Source organism: Chanodichthys erythropterus, chromosome 7 (genome assembly GCF_024489055.1).
Source record: "Chanodichthys erythropterus isolate Z2021 chromosome 7, ASM2448905v1, whole genome shotgun sequence".
NCBI classification, from domain to species: Eukaryota; Metazoa; Chordata; class Actinopteri; order Cypriniformes; family Xenocyprididae; genus Chanodichthys; species Chanodichthys erythropterus.
Genome location: NC_090227.1, coordinates 29,973,255 through 29,998,997, shown reverse-complemented (window position 1 = coordinate 29,998,997; position 25,743 = coordinate 29,973,255). Strand labels below are relative to the sequence as shown.

Sequence of the window (25,743 nt, the reverse complement as noted above, 5' to 3'; positions counted from 1 at the left end):
TGTCCCATTCTTGTCTAATACAGGCTTCTAGTTGCTTAACTGTATTCTTTGTCACATCTTCCTCTTTATGATGCGCCAAATGTTTTCTATGGGTGAAAGATCTGGACTGCAGGCTAGCCATTTCAGTACCCGGATCCTTCTTCTACGCAGCCATGATGTTGTAATTGATGCAGTATGTGGTCTGGCATTGTCATATTGGAAAATGCAATGTCTTCCCTGAAAGAGACGACGTCTGGATGGGAGCATATGTTGTTCTAGAACTTGGATATACCTTTCAGCATTGATGGTGCCTTTCCAGTTGTGTAAGCTGCCCATTCCACACGCACTCTTGCAACCCCATACCATCAGAGATGCAGGCTTCTGAACTGAGTTCTGATAACAACTTGGGTTGTCCTTGTCCTCTTTAGTCCGGATGACATGGCATCCCAGTTTTCCAAACTTCAAATTTTGATTCTTCTGACCACAGAACAGTTTTCCACTTTGCCACAGTCCATTTTAAATGAGCCTTGGTCCAGAGAAAACACTTGCGCTTCTGGATCATGTTTGGAAATCATGTGATTTCCATTACAGCAGCATTCCTGTATGTGATGCAGTGCCGTCTAAGGGCCCGAAGATCCCGGGCATCCAGTATGGTTTTCCGGCCTTGACCCTTACACACAGAGATTGTTCCAGATTCTCTGAATCTTTGGATGATAATATGCACTGCAGATGATGATAACTTCAAACTCTTTGCAATTTTTCTCTGAGGAACTCCTTTCTGATATTGCTCCACTATTTTTCACCACAGCATTGGGGGAATTGGTGATCCTTTGCCCATCTTGACTTCTGAGAGACACTGCCACTCTGAGAGGCTCTTTTTATACCCAATCATGTTGCCAACTGACCTAGTAAGTTGCAAATTGGTCCTCCAGCTGTTCCTTATATGTACATTTAACTCTTCCAGCCTCTTATTGCTACCTGTCCCAACCTTTTTGGAATGTGTAGCTCTCATGAAATCCAAAATGAGCCAATATTTGGCATGACATTTCAAAATGTCTCACTTTCAACATTTGATATATCTATATTCTATTGTGAATAAAATATAAGTTTATCAGATTTGTAAATGATTGCATTCCTTTTTTATTCACAATTTGTACAGTGTCCCAACTTTTTTGGAGTCGGGTTTGTAGATGCTTCGGAATCACAACAAAAATATTTTTTTTTTCCTAAAGCAATTTTTATACATTAGTTTAATTGTAATGTAGATAACTGTTCAAATAATTATAGAATAAATAGTTTGTTATAATTATAGAAAATAGTTTGATAGGCCTATCATTACTTAAATACTTTATATAGGTAAAAAACTTTCATTATCTTCTCAGCTGTACTTGAATCAATTTTCAATCAAAATGTGTCTATAAAGTCTGTGTTTTTCCATTTATTTACTATGAATAATCATATCCCTTGGTTTGTGTCCAAATTCCAAATAAAAGAAGAAAATAAATTTTTAATTTTAATCAATTTTTTTTTTTTTTTTTTTTTTTTAAAGGGTACACTTTTGGCCCTCTAGCGGTTGAAAAACAAAACTGCATGCACTTTGCGGAAGAACATTGTTTTGGTTGTGCTTCGGCTCTGCGTGACTGTGGATGAATATGGTTATCCTACTGCTCATAATCTGCACATTCACTACACTTAAGAGATATAACCAGTTTAGATGGAAAGGATCTCAGCTGACTAGCTGAAGACGATACTGAATAATAAACCATAATTAATTAAACCTTCACAATAGATAATGCTTTACAAAGAACTCTGTTAGAGAGGTACATACGGCAATGGGACTGCAGATGAAAATTAGCCAGAATGGCTAAATCTGGCACATTTACATAAGAGACTTGTTTCTTGTGTTAATTAATGTGCATTGTCCTCTTTTAAAAATAAATAAATAAATAAAATAAATTAATTAATCTGTTCAATAAAATACCCTATGCGTCAAAGTAGCCGGAGCAACTTTTCTCTTACGGATATGACAAATCACGCACGGGCCAGTGACTTATGAAAACCATTACCATAGTAAAACAGGGTAATACAAAAACATGTTTAGAAGAAGGACTGATGATGCATTGACTCATTATTTCAATATTGTTGATTTTGACAAAAAAAAAAAAAAAAAGTTGGATAGTGTACCTTTAAGCTTTTGGTCATAGTGCACACACAAATTTGGGTCTATAAACCTCTTTTAAATGGATACTATGTTCTAGCTATTGATGCATTTCATCGAAAAAACAGCAAGCAGCTTTTGTGAGTCAGTAAATAGCTATTATTGAACGATTTAGAGCTTGGTATATTTACATTTGATTTGTGCGCAACTGAAGATGGATGGATTCATGTAGACATCTATTTTATCAAAGTTTTGTGCTGTTACTGTGCCCAGAGTGCTGCCTGCAGAAGAGATAACCAACCTACACAGTTGATGTAAGATATCCTTGCTTACCGACCCGTGTCGTCGTGCTATGCAAACTAATGGCTGCATGTTAACAGCCCCTCACTGAGTTTAAAGGTTTTTTTAATGACTTCTAATTCCTCTCATCACTATGCAATGTGCACTTACAATTCAGCACACCAGCCTTTATTAAACACACAAACAGCTTCAGTCCATGTCAGACTACAGAGGAAGGAGTTCACGTGTCTTCTCGGTGTCGAACCATCATCAACCATTCATCAACATGCTTATTTATAGTGCAGAGAAAGGAGGGAAAAGAAATAAACCAAGAGAGAAGGCAGCTTTGAAAAGGAGTACATCTTGCCCTGTCACCTCCTCACTACCGAAGTGCATTGTGTGTGCAGGTGCACATGTGTAGCCAGCTGTGCGACAACAATAACCAAAAATAGGCTGAAAAATGACGCTAAAATAGAAGTGTGAACGGGCCTGCTGTGACATCTCTCTCATCGGCATTAGTCATGTGAATCCCTCCGGTTCCATAACACCTCCCCAGGACCCAATCCTGTTCTTCCGAGCCTTTCCACACAAAACACGCTGCTATTTCCAGCCCTCAGCAGGGACTACGGCATGTCTCGCCGCGCTGACTCGTTAAAGATGGTTGAGAGATTCTGTATCAATCTGAAACTCACAGATGTGATATAAAAGGACAATGACTTAAAGGAATAGTTCATCCAAAAATTCTGCCTTTTTTATTAAACATTACTTGTCATTATTTACTCAACCTTATGTTGTTTTAAAGGGTTAGTTCATCCAAAAAGGAAATTTCTGTCATTAATTACTCACCATCATGTCGTTCCACACCCGTAAGACCTTCGTTCATCTTCAGAACACAAATCTGATGGCTCAATGAGGCCTGCATTGCCAGCAAGACAATTAACACTTTCATTGCCCAGAAAGCTACTAAAGATGTATTTTAAACAGTTCATGTGGTTCAACCTTAATGTTATGAAGGGATGAGAATACTTTATGTGCGCCAAAAAAACTAAATAACGACTTTATTCAACAATATCTAATGATGGGTGATTTCAAAACACTGCTTCATGAAGCTTTGAAGCTTAATGAATCTTTTGTTTTGAATCACTGAGCCATCAGATTTCATCAAAAATATCTTAATTTGTGTTCTGAAGATGAACGAAGGTCTTACGGGTGTGGAATGACATGAGGGTGAGTAATTGATGACAGAATTTTCATCTTTGGGTGAATTAACCCTTTAAACATGTATGACATTCTTCTGTGGAGACATTTTGAATAATGTACTGATCCATGGAATTACTATTAAAAGGTAGTGAGACTTTAATACGAGCTTCAAAAAGGACATACGTAATGTGATTGTCAATATGATCAGTGCTCTATTTTCCAAGTCACAAGTGATAATGACAGCTTTATGTGAGGAACAGACTGAATTTTATTGTTCACTGAAATTCTTGAGATCTGCTCCAATTTGTGAGCAATCTGTTCTTTTGACTTCAATCTTTTTATCAAATCTTTTGTCTGAATGATTCATTTTTTATTTGATCCAGTTCCCAACTCAATGATCCGGTTGGCAGCCCACTGGAGGTGAATAACAACTAAAGTTCTGGTCTGTCTTCTTCACAAAAAGCTATCATATGACTTCAGCCTGAAAGCTTTGTATTTAAACTGTATTTGCATGGAAATGAGTGACCAATATAGTTCTTCAAAACTCATTTTTGTGCTCTGCAGAAGAGAGAAAGTCATACATGCCTGGAACGACATGAGAGTGAGTAAATAATGGAATTGTTTTTATTTTTAGGTGAACTACTCCTTTAAAATGAAGTCTATGAGAGCACTTTAAATGTAATTTAAATCTAATATTCCAAGTCTCTGAAGCTTTTTGCGAGGATCAAAGTGAATGTTATGTCATTATTCTCTGTAATTCTTGAAATCTATTTTTTCCTTGAGTTTATGAGAAAGATTTAAATTGTCAACACACTGTTCTTTTAAATCAATGAAATTGTTATCTGAATGATTCATTCATGATTTGATCCAGTTCAGAACTCACTGACTCACTGGGTTAGTTCACCCAAAAATGATGTCATTTATTACTCACCCTCATGCCGTTCCACACCTGTAAGACCTTCATTAATCTTTGGAACGCAACTTAAGATATTTCTGTTGAAATCCGATGGCTCAGTGAGGCCTGCATAGCCAGCAATGACATTTCCTCTTTCAAGATTCATAAAGGTACTAAAAACATATTTAAATCAGTTCATGTGAGTACAGTGGTTCAATATTAATATTATAAAGTGACGAGAATATTTTTGGTGTGCCAAAAAAACAAAATAACGACTTATATAGTGATGGTCGATTTCAAAACACAGCTTCATAAAGCTTCGGAGCGTTATGAATCAGCGTATCGAATCAGCAGTTCGGAGCGCCAAAGTCACGTGATTTCAGCAGTTTGGCGGTTTGACACGCGATCCAAATCATGATTCAACACGCTAATTCATAATGCTCCGAAGCTTCATGAAGAGTTAGGATTAGGGTTAGGTTAGGGTTAACAAAGGTCTTACGGGTGTCGGACGGCATGAGGATGAGTAATAAATGACATTATTTTAATTTCTGGGTGAACTAACCCTTTAATGAGAGTTAACAGCCCACTGGAGGTGAATAACAACTATAATTTTAGTCTGTTTTCTTCACACAAAGCTATCACATGACTTCAGAAAACAAACGATCTAGCACACAAGTCATATGGACCACACTTATGATACTTTATGGTGCTTTTTCATCCTTTTTGAAGCTTGAAAGCTTCCATCCCAATTCACTGTAATTGCAAAGAAAAGAGCAACCAGTACTCTCCTTTGGTGTTCCTCTACGAGAAAGAAAGTCATACAGGTTTGGAATGGCATAAGAGTGAGTAAATAATGGTATAATTTGAATTTTTAGATGAACCACTCCTTAATGAAAGCACTCAACACTTCAAAAGTAATTTAAATCTAATGGCTAGAATATCCTCTACTTCTCCAATCAAGGTTGTCTTCAAGACTCCACTTGTACTTCATTAATCCCATAAGACTCCACATGCAGAAAAAAAGAATAAATTTTGGGAGCAATGGAAAGATGATCTAATGCGAAATCGTATCATAATGACGGTGAATTAATGCAAGCTGCAGGAGGGCTCGTCAGTCGTTTTGTGGCGCTTTACAGTGACACAGTGCCACCGCAAACGAAACCAAGAGCCTGGCGAAAGCGACCGCTGTCTTTCGTCACTTCATAATCGAATAACAGTTGTGCAATTTGAGATTTAATTTACGTATAACTCTCCCTCCGCACATCTGCAGCTTGAGGTGTCAAGACAATTTGGTTACGGACTTTAATGGTGTGTGCTAGGGTACTCTATTTCCATATTAGCGGGCCTATCTTAGCGGCGGTCTTGCACAGCGAGCGGCAGCGAGCTCATTTACAGTGGAGGGTGGATCTGGGTGAAATTAGAGTAGATTACCATATTTAGATTTATTAGGTGCCCGTCACCGTGGAAACGGAGGAGCGTAGCAGCTTCTTGGGGAGGTGTGAATGTTTGATATGATTAACATTTGTGATGGATGAGCTGTCCAACGGCCCTCAATTAAACAATAACCATTCCACAGGCTGGCCAATGACAAAGAAAGTCAAACAGTGTGTGCAAGTGCCTCACTGCCAAGTCAGCTGTCCACAGCTTGATGCAATCAGCACTGAATGGTCGGCGCACAGCCTCTACTTTCACATTGGAGGGCAGAGATAGTCACTTAGATTGGGCTACTGGGGACCCAGAGGGAACAGACAATCTAGCACTGTGGGAATTCACTGCAATGAGGGTAAAGAGGGAGATTGACTGAAACTAGCAGTTAGGCATGAGGAATTTTAGTCTAAGCAAACACACAGAGAGCACCAAATGGTCTTAAATGTGCTATATTGAAGCAATAAAGTACATAGAGGATGTGCTACATTATGGGTAAAAGGCTGTTGTGAGGCATGACACACAATTTCTTCAGCTGTGAATATATTCAGAATATAGCACTGCCTTGAGGGCCAAACTGCACTCAAAAAGTAATTTGTTGAAACAATAAAACAATGGGACTCCATTGACTTTCATCATATAGTTAATTTTTTTTTTTTCTAAATATCTTTCGTGTCCAGAAGAGTTTAATATAGAGCTACTACATAGGTTTTCACTACACATGGTATTTGAGTTGACTCTGAGTAAGTCTATACATAAAGTATACTAACATTTAATAGTTTGGGGTCAATAAGATCTAAGAAAAAGAAAAATGAATACTTTCATTCAGTAGGGATGCATTAAATTGATCAAAACCAAAGTCCCTTTAAGACAAGTCATTTCACTCGGCGTCCATCTTCGAAACGCCTCTCTGGCATCCTGGGCATCATGCAATCTCTTTGAATGCGGAAACATCAAATTCTCCAAAACTGTTCACCAACCTTACGATTAAATTTCATATTTGAAAACACCAATGAAATCTAACAACAACCGGCTCATACGTTTAGTTTCTAAACGCTCAAATCATGACAAAAAAACCCTGTATTTTTCAGGCTGGATCAAGCTAATGCGCATGCGCAGACCTAAATGCGCGTCCCTCCGGAGGCGCGCGTCTGACTGTTTCTTCCGGTGATTCTAACGGCCGCTGAAGTGACGCGATGACTTTACAAGTCATCGATTGGCTCTTATTTAGAAGGCGGGACTTATTCTGCCATATTGCGCGTTACACTTTCTCCCATTCAAAACAATACGAGTGACACGTCTTGTGTTATTCTATAGTCTTTGTTAAAACTTCACTGAAAAGCACCACAGAACAGAGTTTTTGAAGGAACAATCTCCTTGGAGAAACTTAGGTTTAAAAGGAACACGCCACTATTTTTGAAAATAGGCTCATTTTCCAACTCCCCTAGAGTTAAACAGTTTAGTTTTACCATTTTCAAATCCATTCAGCCGATCTCCGGGTCTGGCGGTAGCACTTTTAGCATAGCTTAGCATAGATCATTGAATCTGATTACACCGTTAGCACCTCGCTCAAAAATTACCAAAGAGTTTCTATATTTTTCCTATTTAAAACTTGACTTTTCTGTAGTGACATCGTGTACTAAGACTGACGGAAAATGAAAAGTTGTGATTTTCTAGGCCGATATGGCTAGGAACTATACTCTCATTCCGGCGTAATAATCAATGAACTTTGCTGCCGTTCCATGGGTACAGCAGGCGCAATGATATTACGCAGCACCTGAAAATAAGCTAACTTCCGTCGACATAACCAACGTGACCACCTGCTTGCAGAGGGAGCGTGCCTTGCAACCATGGAGACATTTGTGAGAGACGATTCAGAAGATATTTACTTTGGTGCAGATCCTGAACCGTATCTATTTGAAACCGAATACACCGAAGGCTGCTTGCTGCCCTTCTAAGTCAATGTAGCATATTATATAACATAATATAACATAACGGTGTAATAAATGTATTGGCTTGAAATGAATGGAGCTATCAAATGTGTGTAAATCAAGTCTTTGTTCATAATAGGCAGGGGGAGCAATATTATTAGTCTAAAACTGGTAAGTGGCTGAGTTAAACAGGGCAGAGGACTGTGAATTCGAACCACTTCCTTAACTAGTCAGGCCAAGCGAAGCTTCGGACATCATCAATGAGATGATTTCTCGACACACACTCCGAAGTCTTTGCACAGAACGTAACATCACTAGTATTTTGTACCATAGAAACTGTAGATAAATGATACAGACAATTCCACAAGTTTCTTTTAATCAAACTATGCACTACCTCACCAGAACTCCACAACAAAACTTCTAACATTATATACTGTATAAGCCAAATGGTCAAGCAAACCTAGCCCTCAGTGATTGCATTTCACAGGTAGCTAACGACAACAGCAGTGCTTTTTTAATCTGGTTGTTCAAGCTAACAAAAAATAATAATGTTACACTTGGGTGATGATACACTTGGTCCTGTCTGTACTCTGAAGATTGTTGGGATAGCCGTATCCTTTAGACGCCGTACCGTGGTACGGGTAACACTTTCCATGTTTTCCAAATAGTCATCTGGTCAAAAAGGCTTTGAGAAAACCCAGCATTTCTTGATTGATTCTACCGGTGTTTCGAGATCTACGTTCAGAGCAGCCAGCCATTGATTCTTTCGTTCCTTGTTTTTCGTTGGAATTCTATGAAACATGATGGTAGAGTATACCTTCGACTTACTATCACAGCCCTTTGCAATGCACATAACCATGGCAAATTGCACACAGGTAAATCCAGCCACTAGTACCCAATTTGCCGGCTGCAACTCTGCAACTACACAAACTTAGCCAGTCACGTTGGGACTATTTTTGCACCTGCTGCACCCATGGTACGGCAGCAAAGTTCCTGGATTATTACACCGGAATGAGAGTATAGTTCCTAGCCATATCGGCCTAGAAAAATGCAACTTTTCATTTTCCGTCGGTCTTAGTACACAATGTCACTACAGAAGAGTTAAGTTTTAAATAGGAAAACTATCGAAACTCTTTGGTCATTTTTGAGCGAGGTGCTAACGGTGTAATCAGATTCAATGATCTATGCTAAGCTATGCTAAAAGTGCTACCGCCAGACCCGGAGACTGGTAAAACTCAACTGTTTAACTCTAGGGGAGTTGGAAAATGAGCCTATTTTCAAAAATAATGTTCCTTTAAAAGGTTAGTTCACCCAAAAATGAAAATTATGTCATTAATAATGACTCACCCTCATGTCGTTCCAAACCCGTAAGACTTTCGTTCATCTTCGGAACACAGTTTAAGATATTTTAGATTTGGTCCGAGAGCTTTCTGTCCCTCCAATGAAAGTTTATGTACGGTATACTGTCCATGTCCAGAAAGTTAATAAAAACATCATCAGAGTAGTCCATGTGACATCAGAGGGTCAGTTAGAATTTGTTGAAGCATCGAAAATACATTTTGGTTAAAAAAAAAAAAAAAAAACTACGACTTTATTCAGCATTGTCTTCTCTTCCGGGTCTGTTGTCAATCCGTGTTCATGACTCCGCAGTGACGCTGCTTGTGACAGCGGTTGCTGCTGTGTAGGAGCTTCTTCCATCGCTCTTTGTTCTTCGTCCGTGTATTCGGGTTCAAATAAATATGGCTGAGCAAAAAAATGCAAGTCTTCCTCTGTGTCGAAATCCTTAGACATGTTTGCGAAGGCTGTTTTGTTTACAGCGTGCGTCTCCCTTAGACTGTAAACGAAGCTCGGGTGCACCAGATAACGCGTCAGCAGCGTCACTGCGGAGTCGTGAACCACACTCCGGAGGAGTGCACCAATAAGCTGGCTGCCAACGCCGTAAAACAGGAAAGAAGAAGAAGAAGAAGAAGAAAAAGAAGAAGCGGAGTCGTGAACGTGGATTGACAACAGACCCGAAAGACAAGACAATGCTGAATAAAGTCGTAGTTTTTGTTATTTTTGAACCAAAATGTATTTTAGATGATTCAAAAACTTCTAACTAACCCACTGATGTCACATGGACTACTTTGATTATGTTTTTATTACCTTTCTGGACATGGACAGTCTACCGTACATACATTTTCAATGGAGGGACCGAAAGCTCTCGGACTAAATCTAAAACTGTGTTCCGAAGATGAACGGAGGTCTTAGGGGTTTGGAACGACATGAGGGTGAGTCATTAATGACATAATTTTTGGGTGAACTAACCCAAAAAGTGTCTTCCTCAAGGGCACAATGGTGATCGCTTCACTCTTGTGGTATAAAACCAGCAACCTTTCAGTTACCAGCCCAAACTGTATCCACAAAAATCACAGCCACTGTAGGATCTCAATCTTTGCGAAGAGAGAAAAATTAAATACAGATCACATGCAGTGATTTTTAATTCTATGTGAATCATAACGTAATGTCTGAGGCTGCCAGCACGTGTTTAAAATGGTTTAATAGCACCGTGCATGAGGATTAAGACTTTTAATAGACTCCCGCAATGAATCCAAAAGAGCAGTCTTATGGAAGAGCAATAAAGTGAAACAGAGAGAATCCATAAGATATCACAGCAGATGTCACACATCTACTGTAAGTGCATGACCTTTCTGAAGTGTTGCCTGTTGTTTATGCAGAGTCCAAAGGGTGACAGATGGGTTCGCACTCGACTGTCTCTTAAATTTTATGAGAGAATCTATTAGAATATGTCATCTTCTCCACTCACCCTTGCCAGTGGAGAGATTCGGTCATGGTCACAAGGCCCCTATATCCACAGTGTGTTAAGTGAGAGGGATTAGCAAGTTCAATGCCAGAGGAAAACAAACTTCTCAGGTTTCACAGATGGGGAATTCACAGTCTTTATGATGGAGATGCATTTTGAATGTAATGAAGACAGAGGAACAACAGAAGATGTGCATTAACCTTCATATGGAAGAGTGAGGTAAGCCGTGTCACTTTTGACTTAAGTTGTCCTTTAGGCAAGGAGAAATGAGACAAAGGAAATATAGGCCTACCTAATTATATTTCAGGATGTCTGCTATTAAATTAAAGAGCAACAATCTATAACTCTTGTTTTGCTGCGCATTAATTGCAAATTTCCTAAACCAGACAGAAAAAAGTCAAATAAATTCAGCATATATGAATGGAATAAAATGTAAAATAAATTTATTTTTTAATATTATTACTATTAATACAAAACTATTAATTCAAAATAGTGTATTTTAAAATAAAATGTTTTAACATTTTATAATAGCATTAGTAATAGTATTTAATGCATCTGGGACAAAGTGCATTACTGGCATAATAGTATGCATACACAAAATAATATTCCTAGTTTCTTAGACACATCTTACCCCACTTTCCCTAGTTTTCAGAGGTTTGCATCAACTCACAATAAATGCACCAATATTACAATTCTAGCCGATAACAATGAGCTAGAAATTCTTTGCAAGCTATTGCCCTAACCCTAATTAGCCATTTAAATTCTATACCTATTTGTTAAATAAATAAATTGAAAATAAAACAATAAAAAAGCAATCAAACATGTTAAATACTACAAGTGCATTTAGGCATTATAAATTTACAGTACAGTTTTGTTAAAGATTGCATTTAATAGTCTTATTAAATTATTCCTTTTTAACTTTATGGGCCCAATCATGCACCCGGCACAACATCACGCCAGGTGCGACGCAAGTGGTTTTGCTACTTTCAGCCCAACGCAGTTATCATTTTCGTGTCCAGCACCCACATTTAAATAGCAAATGCACTCGTGCCCATCTGTTCGCCCATGGGCATGCTAGTCTGAATACGAGGTGTGTTCAGGTGAATTGTTGGCGTGTTGCTATTTTGAGGCAACAGAAAACAGCTGCGCCATTGACCAACAAAAACTATATAATTAAAAACTAAATTTTTTTTGTTATTTAAAGAGCGCATAAGTAATTTGCGCCTATAGGTGGGTGCACAACACGCTCATTTTGCATGTTACACACACAGGGACGCACAGCAGCACACAAACATGCCAAATATTAAAAATAAAAGGATAACAATCAATGTAAAAGATTATTATTGTGTATATAAAGATGACTACATGTCATGTTGCATGTATCAGAATTACCTATTTGTAGTAACGATGAATGAAATTGGCTAATTATTTGACCAATCGTGGCAATACACACATGTATTTAAACGGACTCATCAGTTTGAGGGTGTCTATATTCCGCCATGTGAATAGCAATCTGTCATGGTGCAATCGCAAGTTGATTTAAAAAAAAAAAAAAAAAAAAAAAAGACAGACACACCCATGAAAGGCCCAAAACACATCTATGACTCATAAAGAGACTAGGTACAACCCTTTTTGACCATTTTTCCGTCATTAAACTAGCAAAAGTGGATTTGGACATGCCCTAAGTGCACATGCGCCATTAAAATAGGGCCCTTAGTGAGCATTAGATGATGGCAGAGGTAATCTATGTAAAAAAAATATGGGAAAATGCCGAGCACAATTAAATATCCAGTATCGACCAAGATATTGTGCATCCCTAAGCATACTTTAAATGAGCAAAATGTCATCCTGCATGAAGATTTCTACACAACCAGATAAAACCAGTTAACTAACCAGTTAAAACTTGGAGCAACTTGAATACCTATATACAAGTATGTAAACAAACATTTCTTGCTACACAAGCTAGATGTCACCTGCAGATAGTGATTCATAAAGCAATGCACACACAAAGTACACATTGCATTCTCAGTGCTTTCACAAGAGCCACTAAACCGGGCATTAGCAGAAACAGGCCAAATGTAGATTTTATGTTCTAGGCTTCAAATTTACAGAACAGACGTTTAGCTGCTCATTTTGCCAATCCAAGTTACCCAAATAACCTTTTTTGCGATGTCAAAATCCAGCAATTAACACTGAAAGTAAGAGGGCTGAACCTAACGCTTTTTCAAATAGGTGACGCTATGGCTGTCTCCAGTCCCCTCTCATCATGGGTTTATGCGTAATGAAGCAGAAGGGGACAGAGTTCAGAAGAAGTTCAGCTCACTGCTAATCATGCTTTCCTCACATTCTGGCAATAGCAAACACTCTGAAGGCCCTGTCATTGAAAAACCCTTGAATCTACTGGTCCAAGCTGGCCTCTTATATAAGCTATAACCTTTTGCACTTAAGATCAATTCTTTGTCTAAAGGAAAAAGAAATGTGCTGGAATAGCTCAGAAGGTTCTTTTGCCAAACTATAGTGTTTTGCCAAGCACATTTAGCCAGATTTTGCTAAATTGCCGGAAATTTACCATATCAATTGCAAGTTTGACGCAAATAAATAACGTTTGCAAGCCTTCTCCTTTACACAAGGATGACCTCACAGGAGAGACTTGGCTCCTCTATTGATTAGAAAGTTTTGTTCCGTAACATTGCGTCTTTTGTATTTTAAGTTTATGTGTTTGACATGCATCTCAAGGACACAAGGCTTATATTTAACAGTGCATTCAAGTTACAAATCAGGGACTAATCCTCTAATATGACTTATTTCTGTTTGGGACAGACCCAAAATGCTTATTGATATACCCTCCTCAAAATCCAGATTTTTTTTATCCTCTTTGTCATAGCTACCCCTGTGCAGGGTTTCATCCTCTGATATAAATCTCCATTTGCTCTGTGACAGAGTGAGTCCTTATATAACTAACCTCTTTAAGTCCACTGTGAATGACAGTCGTGCCTTTGCCAACAGACAGGAATTTACTTGTTTTGTGTATGTGTGTGTGAGACTGCTTAAATAACAGGGACAGCATTTTTGCCTCATAGAGGGAAAAAGCATTTGATCAGTATCTGATTCTTTCTTCTGTTTATCATTTATTATTTAATCATCTTTTCTTAGCAATCAATTTCTTAGACAATGTTATATGGACTTCCAAATATAGGGTGCAGCATAGGGCCTAACAGTTTTGCCTCAAATTATTTTTCTTTGTAAACAAACAGATAAACAAATTCATAGTGAAAGAGGTGCTAAATGTTGACAATCAAACTAAACTATTATGCAACAAATCAAACAATTATGAGCCATGTTATTTTCTATTTATTTTCTATGTTCATATTTTAATATGGTCAACTGAATATCAATATCTTGAAGGACATTACAAAAAACATTGCATGTCTCTAATGCTCTATAATCATTAAAGCGTATTTATGAAAGGTGCAATTTCTCCTTGATATTTCACTGATATATTCTCTAATAAAAAAAATAAAATAATATAAAACATTTTATAAACTAGAATTTAATTTCTTAAGACAACCTTGGAATAAATTACTCCAGCAAATAAATTCTAGGTGTATTTTACCTTAAATGAAACTAGCCGGAGCTGTAGTTGACTTAAAGGTGCCCTCGAATGAAAAATTGAATTTATCTTGGCATAGTTGAATGACAAGAGTTCAGTACATGGAAATGACATACAGTGAGTCTCAAACTCCATTGTTTCCTCCTTCTTATATAAATCTCATTTGTTTAAAAGACCTCAGAAGAACAGGCGAATCTCAACGCAACACTGACTGTTACATAACAGTTGGGGTGTACACCCCCAATATTTGCATATGCCAGCTCATGTTCCCAACATTATGAAAGTCATTACACAAGGGCAGAACATCTGGATGTGCACAGCTGAATCAACAGACTAGGTAAGCAAGCAAGAACAATAGCAAAAAATGGCAGATGGAGCAATAATAACTGACATGACCCATGATCACATGATATTTTTAGTGATATTTGTAAATTGTCTTTCTAAATGTTTCGTTAGCATGTTGCTAATGTACTGTTAAATGTGGTTAAAGTTACCATCGTTTCTTACTGTATTCATGTAGACAAGAGCTGTCATTATTTTCATTATTAAACACTTGCAGTCTGTATAATTCATAAACACAACTTCATTCTTTATAAATCTCTCCGACAGTGTAGCATTAGCTGTTAGCCACGGAGCACAGCCTCAAACTCATTCAGAATCAAATGTAAACATTAGAACAGTATACAATACTCACATAATTCGACGCATACATGCCGCATGCATGACGAACACTTTGTAAAGATCCATTTGAGGGTTATATTAGCTATGTAAACTTTGTTTATGCACTGTTCAAGGCAAGCGCGACCTCCGTGGGCGTGGAGCACGAGAATTAAAGGGCCAGTAGCCCTGAATCGGCTCATTTATAATGATGCCCCAAAATACTGTAGGCAGTTAAAAAAATTAATACAAAAAAAATCTATGGGGTATTTTGAGCTGAAACTTCACAGACACATTCAGGGGACACCTTAGACTTATATTACATCTTTTTAAAAAAAGTTCTAGGGCACCTTTAAAAGTGTTTTTGCCCAAAGATTTGAATAGCGTAGTATTACTATATACTGTATAATACCACAGGTCATGGTACCACGAAACACAGCAGAGATTCTATGACCGTCATGGATGTACAAGAATAGGAAAACCTCAGCATTAAATGGAAGGAAAGACATTGCTTAATTTTTAGACTGGTTTAAGTTCATAAACCTTAATTACCCTGCAAGCTGTTGTCCAGAGCACTCCTGTTGCTATGGACAACATGAGAAAGTCTTTTTTTCAGTGCTCTTTCTCTGTTAAAGGTGAGAGTATAAATGTTAAAGAAGGACGGGTTTGACTATGACTAAGCCCTGTAAAAATGACTGTAATTAAATTCACTGATTCCAACACTGTAATAAAGTTCTGATATCAAAAACTAAATATAACCGCAGAGACCTGCAACTCTAATCAGCTTCTCACAAGCCTAAGTCACTGCATTATAAGAGCAGTGTTTAAATAATCCTTCTTTTAAATGCTTAGCACTTTTTGTTTAAAAGTCACTGTATTGTTTTTGAGACCACTGCTGTCCTACAGAATCATGTCACTCTCTATAAAATCCTGCTTAACAGAAAAAAAGGGCATTGTACTCCAAGTGACTGGATTCAGTTTTTTGTTTCTGTTTTTTCTTGGAAAAGTTCCATACACTTGTTGATGCCCTACAATAAAAGGACGAATTTAGTTGCTAACCAACAAAAATTGGACACTCGGTCACAAGATGTCAATGCATACTATGTAAATCACATTTAAACTTTGCAAAGACATAACTGGCACTATTGCAAGATCAGAGGACATTGATGCAGCAATCGATTCACAATGAAAAATAAAATCAGAACAGCTCCGTTTTGCCAGAATTACCATATGGAAACCATGACTAAACATCCAGGCATCTATGTGTCATAATAACCACATTAAAAAATGTATTTTTGTTGCTTGTTCAAATTACAAGGTCCCCATACTTTTGTAAAAATTAATTTCCATGACTTCATTATGACTTTTCCAACCAGACATTTAGAAATCATTTTATAGGGTTTGCTATAATTTTGCTGTCATAACTGACTAGAAATTTTACACACACACACACACACACACACACACAAACAGGCGCACCTATCTTAGTGGGGTCTCTCCATAGGCTTAATGGTTTTTATACTGTACAAACCATACTTCCTATCCCCCTACCCTACCCCTATCCCTAAACCTAACCATCACAGGAAACATTCTGCATTTTTACATTTTCAAAAAAACATCTTTTAGTATGTTTATTAATCCATTTCCCTCGTGGGGACCGCTGGCTGGACCCCACAACGTAGGTGATCTCAGGTTTTTATTACATTGTGGGGCCATTTGGTCCCCACAATGTAATATATGTCAGAACACACACACACACACACACACACACACACACACACACACACACTATATATTATATTTTATATATATATATATATGCTATTTTTTTAAATATTTAATTATCTAGAAATCATATACACACTACCGGTCAAAAGTTTGGAAACATTATTATTTTAATTTTTTTTTTAACAAAGTCTCTTATGCTCATTAAGGCTGCATTTATTTCATAATAAATACAGAAAAAACAATAATATTGTGAAATAATATTACAATTTAAAATAACTGTCTCATATTTTAATATATTTTAAAATGTAATTTATTTCTGTGTTGGCAAAGCTGAATTTTCAGCATCATTACTCCAGTCTTCAGTGTCACATCATCCTTCAGAAATCATTGTAATATGCTGATTTATTATCAATGTTGTAAACAGTTTGTGCTGCTTAATATTATTTTATAACCCTTAGTACTTTTTCAGGATTCTTTGATTAATAAAAAGTAAAGAAATATCAGCATTTATTTAAAATAAAAATCTTTTGTAACAATATGCACTACTGTTCAAAAGTTTGGGGTCAGTAATTTTTTTTCTTTATTTTTTTTTTAAAAGAAATTAATACTTTTATTCAGCACAGATGTGTTAAATTGATAGAAAGTGATAGTAAAGATTTATATCGTTAGAAAAGATTTATATTTTGAATAAATACTGTTCTTTTTAGCATTTTATTCATCAATGAATCCTGAAAAAAGTATCACAGGTTCCAAAAAAATATTAAGCAACACATCTGTTTTTAACATTGATAATAACTGAGTATCAAATCATCATATTAGAATGATTGCTGAAGGATCCTGTGACACTGAAGACTGGAGTAATAATGCTGAAAATTCAGCTTTGCATCACAGAAATAAATTATATTTTAAAGTATATTAAAATAGAAAAACATAATTTTAAATTGTAATATTATTTCACAATATTGTTGTTTTTTCTGTATTTATTAAATTATATATATAATATATATAAAAATTGTTTTAATTTAATTCTATTTTTTTATATTTAATTGACTAGAAATCATATATATATATATATATATATATATGTATATGATTTCTAGTCAATTAAATATTTAAATATTTGTTAAATATAAAAAAAAAAATAGGCATATTTTTTATATACATATATATTGTTCTCATCAAGACAATGATTTTCAAATTTACATTCATTAGCTCCGACCAACAGGAAGTCAGCCATTTCTGTTTGAATGTAAATTTTTTGAAAAAACAGGCTATGAATATATTATATATATATATATAAAAAATGTACAGTCCAAAAGTTTGGAACCACTTGGAACCACAGATTTTTACTGTTTTTAAAAGAAGTTTCATCTGCTCAGCGAGGCTACATTTATTTAATTAAAAATACAGTAAAAAACAGTAATATTGTGAAATATTATTACAATTTAAAATAACTGTGTACTGTTTAAATATATTTGACAAAGTAATTTATTCCTGTGATGCAAAGCTGAATTTTCAGCATCGTTACTCCAGTCTTCAGTGTCACATGATCCTTCAGAAATAATTTTAATATGCTGATTTGCTGCTCAATAAACATTTATGATTATTTTCAATGTTGAAAACAGTTGTGTACTTTTTTGTATTTTTTCAGGATTATTTGATGAATAGAAAGTTCAAAAGAACAGCATTTATCTGAAATACAAAGCTTCTGTAGCATTATACACTACCGTTCAAAAGTTTGGGGTCAGTAAGAATTTTTATTTTTATTTTTTTGAAAAGAAATTAAAGAAATGAATACTTTTATTCAGCAAGGATGCATTAAATCAATCAAAAGTGGCAGTAAAGACATTTATAATGTTACAAAAGAATAGATTTCAGATAAACACTGTTCTTTTGAACTTTCTATTCATCAAATAATCCTGAAAAAAAAATATTGTACACAAATATTTTGTACAATTGTACACATTAAATGTTTCTTGAGCAGCAGATCAGCATATCAGAATGATTTCTGAAGGATCATGTGACACTGAAGACTGGAGTAATGATGCTGAAAATTCAGATTCAGCTTTGCATCACAGGAATAAATTACTTTGTTAAATATATTCAAATAGAAAACAGTTATTTTAAATTGTAATAATATTTCACAATATTACTGTTTTTACTGTATTTTTAATTAAATAAATGTAGCCTTGGTGAGCAGACGAAACTTCTTTTAAAAACATTAAAAATCTTAGTGGTTCCAAACTTTTGGACTGTACTGTATATATATATATATATATGTATATAAAGTAAGAAACAATGGTAACTTTAACCACATTTAACAGTACATTAGCAACATGCTAACGAAACATTTAGAAAGGCAATTTACAAATATCACTAAAAATATCATGTTATCATGGATCATGTCAGTTATTATTGCTCCATCTGCCATTTTTCGCTGTTGTCCTTGCTTGCTTACCTAGTCTGATGATTCAGCTGTGCACATCCAGACGTTCTGCCCTTGTCTAATGCTTGATCATGGGCTGGCATATGCAAATATTGGGGGCGTACATATTAATGATCCCGACTGTTACGTAACAGTCGGTTTTATGTTGAGATTCGCCTGTTCGTCGGAGGTCTTTTAAACACATGAGATTTATATAAGAAGGAGGAAACAATGGAGTTTGAGACTCACTGTATGTCATTTCCATGTACTGAACTCTTGTTATTTAACTATGCCAAGATAAATTAAATTTTTAATTCTAGGGCACCTTTAAGGTTTTTACTTCTATACTATTGCCACAGTTGCGTTCATGAGGAAAAAACTATGAATTTCTTTCAGTCTGGCCCTCGCATGACTGTAAAATGGGAACTGAATCTGGATGTTGTCTGCATTCAAACAGGAAGACATTTAAAAGATAAGTGCGGAGACATGTGCGATTGGAATTTGATCAGATCATTCCATCCAGCTCCTGAGGAAAACAAGCCCTTGCTGTTTGGATCTCACAGTGGTATGAACTTCCCATCATGCCATTAGAAACTTCAGTCATGCATGAGAAATCTGCTATTGCAATCTGAGAACAATATTTGTGATGCAAGTGGAAACCTCATGATCAAATTGTTTTACTCACCAGTAAAGGAGGCCGAGGAACAGCAAGAAAAGGCACACAGACACTGAGAGTCCACTCGCCTCGACTCCAAACCATTTCAGAATGTCGACTAACGGCTGCATGATGAGAACTGTAACTCACACCACTGGCTTCCTGCACACAGAGACACTGCCAAACTAAATGCACTTGGAGTTCAAAGTATTCACAATATGACAGCGAGCTTACAATCCCTCAGAATTTTAGCAGATCTTAAGAAAAAAAAAGACAATAAATTAATATAAAATATCAATAAAAGCAATTTATTAACTGTCTTATATAATGACAATTTTACATTTATCCATTAAAGGGTTAGTTCACCCATTTTTGGCTGAGCTATCCCTTTAATGTTGGTCACTGCATATTCACGGCACAGGCCAAAACAACGAAGGCAAATATATATAGACATAACACACAAAGAAACACTAAAAAAAAGGGAATAATGTGAATTAAACAGAAAACTGCATAAAGCAACATAGTTTTTCCTAATTTTATTGCACCACTGGGATATAAACCTGGCTATAGTTGCTTCTGATAGCTAGCTAATCATTAAAAAAAAATAAAATAAAAACAGAGATGAAAATAACTTCTGTGAAATAAATTATTTTTGCTACAGTTAAATGAACTGTGCTGCAATATTTCACTGTGGTGTAAAATGATTGAGCAAGGAATAAACAAATCAAGTTGTCATCAGACTTACCCTTTTAGGAAAAGAAATCCCATAGACTTATACTGAAGCAGTGACCCCAGCAGCAATATCTAGAATAAAAAAAAAAACAAAACAACACACACACTTGGCCAGTCTTTTCACTTGATTAAGAGCAAACACATAGCAATCACCCAGAAACGCCCTAGCAACCACCCTAGAATTGTGCCAGTGAGTTCTGCATTTGCAAGTAACACTCTAGTTTCTAGTTAAACAGATCAGATCATTCATGAGGATGGAAACACTTGCCTGTGACATTTGATCCATTCACCTCACATGCATTTTTAGTGGTTAAGATAAACAACATGTAAATGGTTAACCGGCTCAGAAGTTGCAACAGTCAAGAAAGTCTGTAAAAATATATAAATAAATAAAACAAAGAACAATAAAAATCTATAAAACTATAAAAAAAAAAAATGCAGGTTTTGTACTATACGAAACAGAATACAACAAACATAACAGTTAAAGGCACAATATGTACATTTTCACCACTAGAGGTCGCTTAGTCAAAACAAAGGCATAGCTTGATGATGCCTTGATTTTGCAGAATCATGGGAGGTGTTGTCTTCACGTCTACAGCCGGTGGAAAAGAATAGGGATAGGACTCGGGCAGAAATCATGTTCATGGATGCCGTTATTAACGTTACTGTAGTATGAAGCAGAGCAGGGCGAGTGCTGTGCGAGCAGAAATGAGGCCGCTGGAGCGATTGCTAAAGAGAGACGAGCGTGACACGCGTCTCGAGAGCAGAGGAACTTTTATTATGTTGCAGTCGCCACTTCCGCTTCTTACGATCATGAGTATGTGGGGTAACACAGCGCTGTTTTATCATATTAGATACATTTGTTTGTTGAAAGTTGTTATAGTGCTGCTCTGCGTTCGCTCGGCGGCTACTATGAGACACTTGTTGCACACTGCAGTAAGCTAGATCGATATTAGGCATGGTAAAACATGGTACTCACGGTAAATAAAGAAAACGAGATTTAAACAATAAGACTTACTGTGTTGAGGTATATAATAATGATTTGTTTTCTATCGATCAATGTATCCATCCAAACAGTTTCTCACCTTTCTAATTAAACACATAATTAGGGCTGGGCGATATATTGCATGCGATTGTCACGCGCATTTCGTCAGTAAAGTACGTTAGTGATGGCTGATTTCGAAACACATGCTTCATGAAGCTCCGAAGCTTCATGAATCATTTGTTTCGAATCAGTGATTCGGAGCGTGTATCAAATTGCCAAAGTCACTTGATTTTAGTAAACGAGGCTTCATTACGTCCTCACTGTTTCGAAACATTTCAACATTTCGAAATTTCAGTGGTTCACCGGTAAAGGGCGATGATAAAGTTAACCCATGAATCATGCAGATTCACTGAGAAGAAGTTGAACAAGTGTCTATGGGTTTTACCTGATCTCTGATCAGTTTTATAAATTTGTAGATGTTTTAATTAGACATTAGAATAATTAAAATGAATAATGGCAGTTATTAATCCCTTATTGGCCTGTTTAGCTTGAGCCATGATGGAACAGAGAAACAAGCCTTGAAAATTGATAAAAGAACAGATATACAGTCACTCTATATGTAGCCTAATCTTATTAGAGAATTAGTTAATTGCATTTAATAGATTTTACTTTCAATAAAACATTGAAAGTAATGAAAGGTGTTTTTTCTGCATGTTTAGTTTGAGTTTTGTTGCATTTACACTCTTTTGACCACTAGGGGTCACCGTGGAGTCAAGTGTCAGATTGTTTCTAAGCCTCGAAACATCACGGCACATTTGATTCAACTGCTTCAGGGTTTCGCGAAGCCTCGCTCTGCCCATCACTACAGTAAAGCCGGTTCCCTGATGAATCGCCTTCGATAAAGAACGCGATATTGCGTGGCTTGTCAATGAACTTCGGCTCTGTCTATTAAATGCCGCGCCATTTGAAAGCAGGTGATGGCGATTTAGAGGTAATTAGGGAACCAGCTTTATGCTGCGTTCCATGCAGGTTTTTGAGCCCGTAAATCACGACTTCAAATCACGACTTTGTAGCGTTCCATGAAAATCACGCCTAACTGCGTAAAAGTGTAAACAAACGAACGTTGCGGACCATACGGGGCTTATGCTCATTAACAATTATTTCTATCAATTATTTTAATTATTTCTATCTAAAGGTGCTTACTCCTTGCTTATTTGAGGGAAACAGAAGAGGAAAACTGTGCATAAGGCAAAGGAAGTTGTTATACCTTTTATTTTACCATGCACTTGCATAAACACCGCATCCGTAGGGGCTGCCATTGTTGTTTCGCGCGCTATGTGACGTCAGAACCCGTAACTGGGAGGATATCGATCTAATACGAGTTCACGGGTGGGAAGTCACGGCTTTGACTGCTGTTCCAGTGCACTTTCACGGCTAGAAGATTGTAAAAACGCGGGTTACGGGTTGCCTGGAACGCGGCATTACTGACGAAATGCGCGTGACAATCGCATGTGATCTATCGCCCAGCCCTATTTTAAAGCGTCTTTGGTGTTTCCATGGTTTCTACAAAATAAAACCGGAAATCGAAGGTAATGCGGGTATGATGTCAATTTGCTTATTTCTCTGGATTTAAACATTCTTGGAAACATTTGGGATAATGTAAGTACACAAGTCAACAAAATACACTACCGCTCAAAGGTTTGGGATCGGTAAGATTTATAATGTTTTTAAAAGAAGTTTCGTCTGCTCACCAAGGGTGCATTTACTTAATTAAAAATACAGTAAAACAGTAATATTGTGAAATATTATTACAATTTAAAATGACTGTTTTCTATTTGAAAAATATTTTAAAATGTAATTTATTCTTGTGATGGCAAAGATGAAATTTCAGCATCATTAATCCAGTCTTCAGTGTCACATGATCCTTCAGAAATCATTCTAATATGTCAATTTGCTGCCTATGTTTGCTGCTCAAGAAACATTTATTGTTTACAATTGTACAAAATATCTGTGTATATATATATATATATATATATAATTTTTATTTATTTATTTTTTTCAGGATTGTTTGATGAATAGAAAGTTCAAAAGAACAGTGTTTATCTGAAATCTAATCTTTTGTAACATTATAAATGTCTTTACTGTCACTTTTGATTGATTGAATTGATTTAGATATTTTGCTGAATAAAAGTATTAATTTCTTTCATTTCTTTGAAAAAAATGAAAATAAAAATTCTTACTAACCCCAAACTTTTGAACGGTAGTTTAAAATGTTACAAAAGCTTTGTATTTCAGATAAATGCTGTTCTTTCTATTCATCAAGGAATCCTGAAAAAAAAGTACACAACTGTTTTCAACATTGATAATAATAACAAATATTTCTTGAGGAACTAATCATCATATTAGAATGATTTCTGAAGGATCATGTGACACTGAAGACTGGAGTAATGATGCTGAAAATTCAGCTTTGCCATCACAGGAATAAATTACTTTGTAAAATACATTCAAATAGAAAACAGTTATTTTAAATTGTAATAATTTTTCACAATATTACTGTTTTTACTGTATTTTTAATTCAATAAATTAAGCCTTGGTGAGCAGATAAAACTTCTTTTAAAAACATTAAAAATCTTACCGATCCCAAACTTTTGAACGGTAGTGTATATAACATTGTTCTAGAGTTTTTTGTATATTTTCATCTCAAAAATCTTTCATATTGTGCCTGTAAATCAACCTTCTTTTATGAGCACTTTATTTTTCACTGATTATCAGTGTGATCTGGCATGTTTTTATGCTCTAATCTTTACACTGAGTTATGTGTCTTACAGCTTTATGATTTATTTAACATGCATTTCTCTATATTCCAAAGACAGGCTCTTGATTGTGGAAAAGAGGTACTGAGATATATGACATATGTCATTGACACTGTGATAATGCTCTTCCAAGTCCGTGTGGACGTACAGTAAATCTCCAAGGAAATGTAGCCTAAAAAGAGCAGACTACCTCCCAGAGCACACGAGCTAAAGGCAAAGAATGCTTACATTCTGTTAATGCTGTTTTTGTTAATGTTTACATCCTGTTAACAGTTAACGCTGAGGTTCTTGACACACTTTAGCAATCATGTTTGTGAAGATACACAGAGTGTTTTATGTAACACAGTCAGCTGCAAGCATGGCTGACATTATATTATCAATAACTGTAAACAGTCCGAGAGCATTTAAGGGCATCAACCAGTGTGCAAAAGAGTCAAATATCACATGCGTACTTGATTAGACAGTAAAGATCACAGTCTAATCATAAAGAATTAAGCTGCATACCGAAGTAAAAAGCTTATTAATGTGCACAATTTTTTGTTACATAAACAAAGGAATAAATAAACATAATAAAAAAAATATATATATATTTTTTACATTTTGATTTTCTATTTTTTTCTATTTTTAAATGGAAAGATTTATTTTATGTATTTGATAAGTCGTTCTACAAACATTTCTGGTATCTATGAATGTATGGGATTGTGAAAATTATCCTACGAAATTCAAGTTCAAGGGTTTATTGCTGTTTAAAATTTAGTGGCAACACTGTGTTTCTGCTGCTCCCAATACAAAATATGAAGAATAAGTTCAATATTTAAATGTCATGTCACCTTTCCCCTATTGTTTTGAAATCCATACAGCAGTTCAGGCTGCGTAAGAAGATGACTGAGCAGCAGCGATCATGTTCTCTGCTAATAATCTTTGCGGTTTCTCGAGGGAATCTGGGATGTTACAGCGTTATGAAAATATTAGCTGATCGCGATAGTAAATTGTATAAGCAACACACTTACCCCGTGTTTGCCAACAACCGCTTGCGACGAAACGAGGGCGTTCTGGAACTTGTAGTTTTTATGCGTCTGAACGAAACAAAACCACCACATGCAATGGCTTGTGGTACTTGTAGTTTGCACGGTCGCACCGATGACTGGTGAAATATAAATGTACAGTTCTCTATTTAATCTAAATAAATAAACGAACGAATGAATAAATAGTTTGTCAAGCAATAAAAATATGAAATTTAATGCTCCGTTAGCTAGGCTATTTTTGGTTGTCTTGCATTTTAAAATTGTTTTGTGTGAGAAAGATGCATGACCTCATGAATATCACTGTTTTTTTGTTTTGTACTAGATGACAGATTACTGCTCACATCTGTATGAATCTCTTAAATATTATTATTAATGAGGTTTAACAATAAACGTACAATGATATTTTATACATAATTACAGCTGGGATACATTAGCGTTATATG

General features: G+C 36.0%; 1 protein-coding gene across 6 annotated transcripts in view; it reads right to left on the bottom strand.

The window, feature by feature from the left end:
• tbxas1 (thromboxane A synthase 1 (platelet)) overlaps nucleotides 1-25,322 on the bottom strand; it is a 92,461-nt gene extending 67,139 nt beyond the window's left edge. The window contains exons 1-4 of one of the 6 annotated variants that reach the window (XM_067390134.1): nucleotides 25,286-25,321; nucleotides 20,746-20,846; nucleotides 20,491-20,549; nucleotides 19,776-19,922 (exon numbers count right to left, since the gene is read on the bottom strand). In XM_067390134.1, the coding sequence (XP_067246235.1) occupies nucleotides 19,776-19,876 (101 nt within the window). In that variant the 5' untranslated portion in view covers nucleotides 19,877-19,922; nucleotides 20,491-20,549; nucleotides 20,746-20,846; nucleotides 25,286-25,321. Of the gene's footprint in view, nucleotides 1-19,775; nucleotides 19,923-20,490; nucleotides 20,550-20,745; nucleotides 22,176-25,105; nucleotides 25,256-25,285 lie in introns of those variants that run through there. The other 5 variants (XM_067390131.1, XM_067390130.1, XM_067390135.1 and 2 more) reach the window with 5 other exon arrangements.
• Nucleotides 25,323-25,743: the final 421 nt, after the last annotated feature.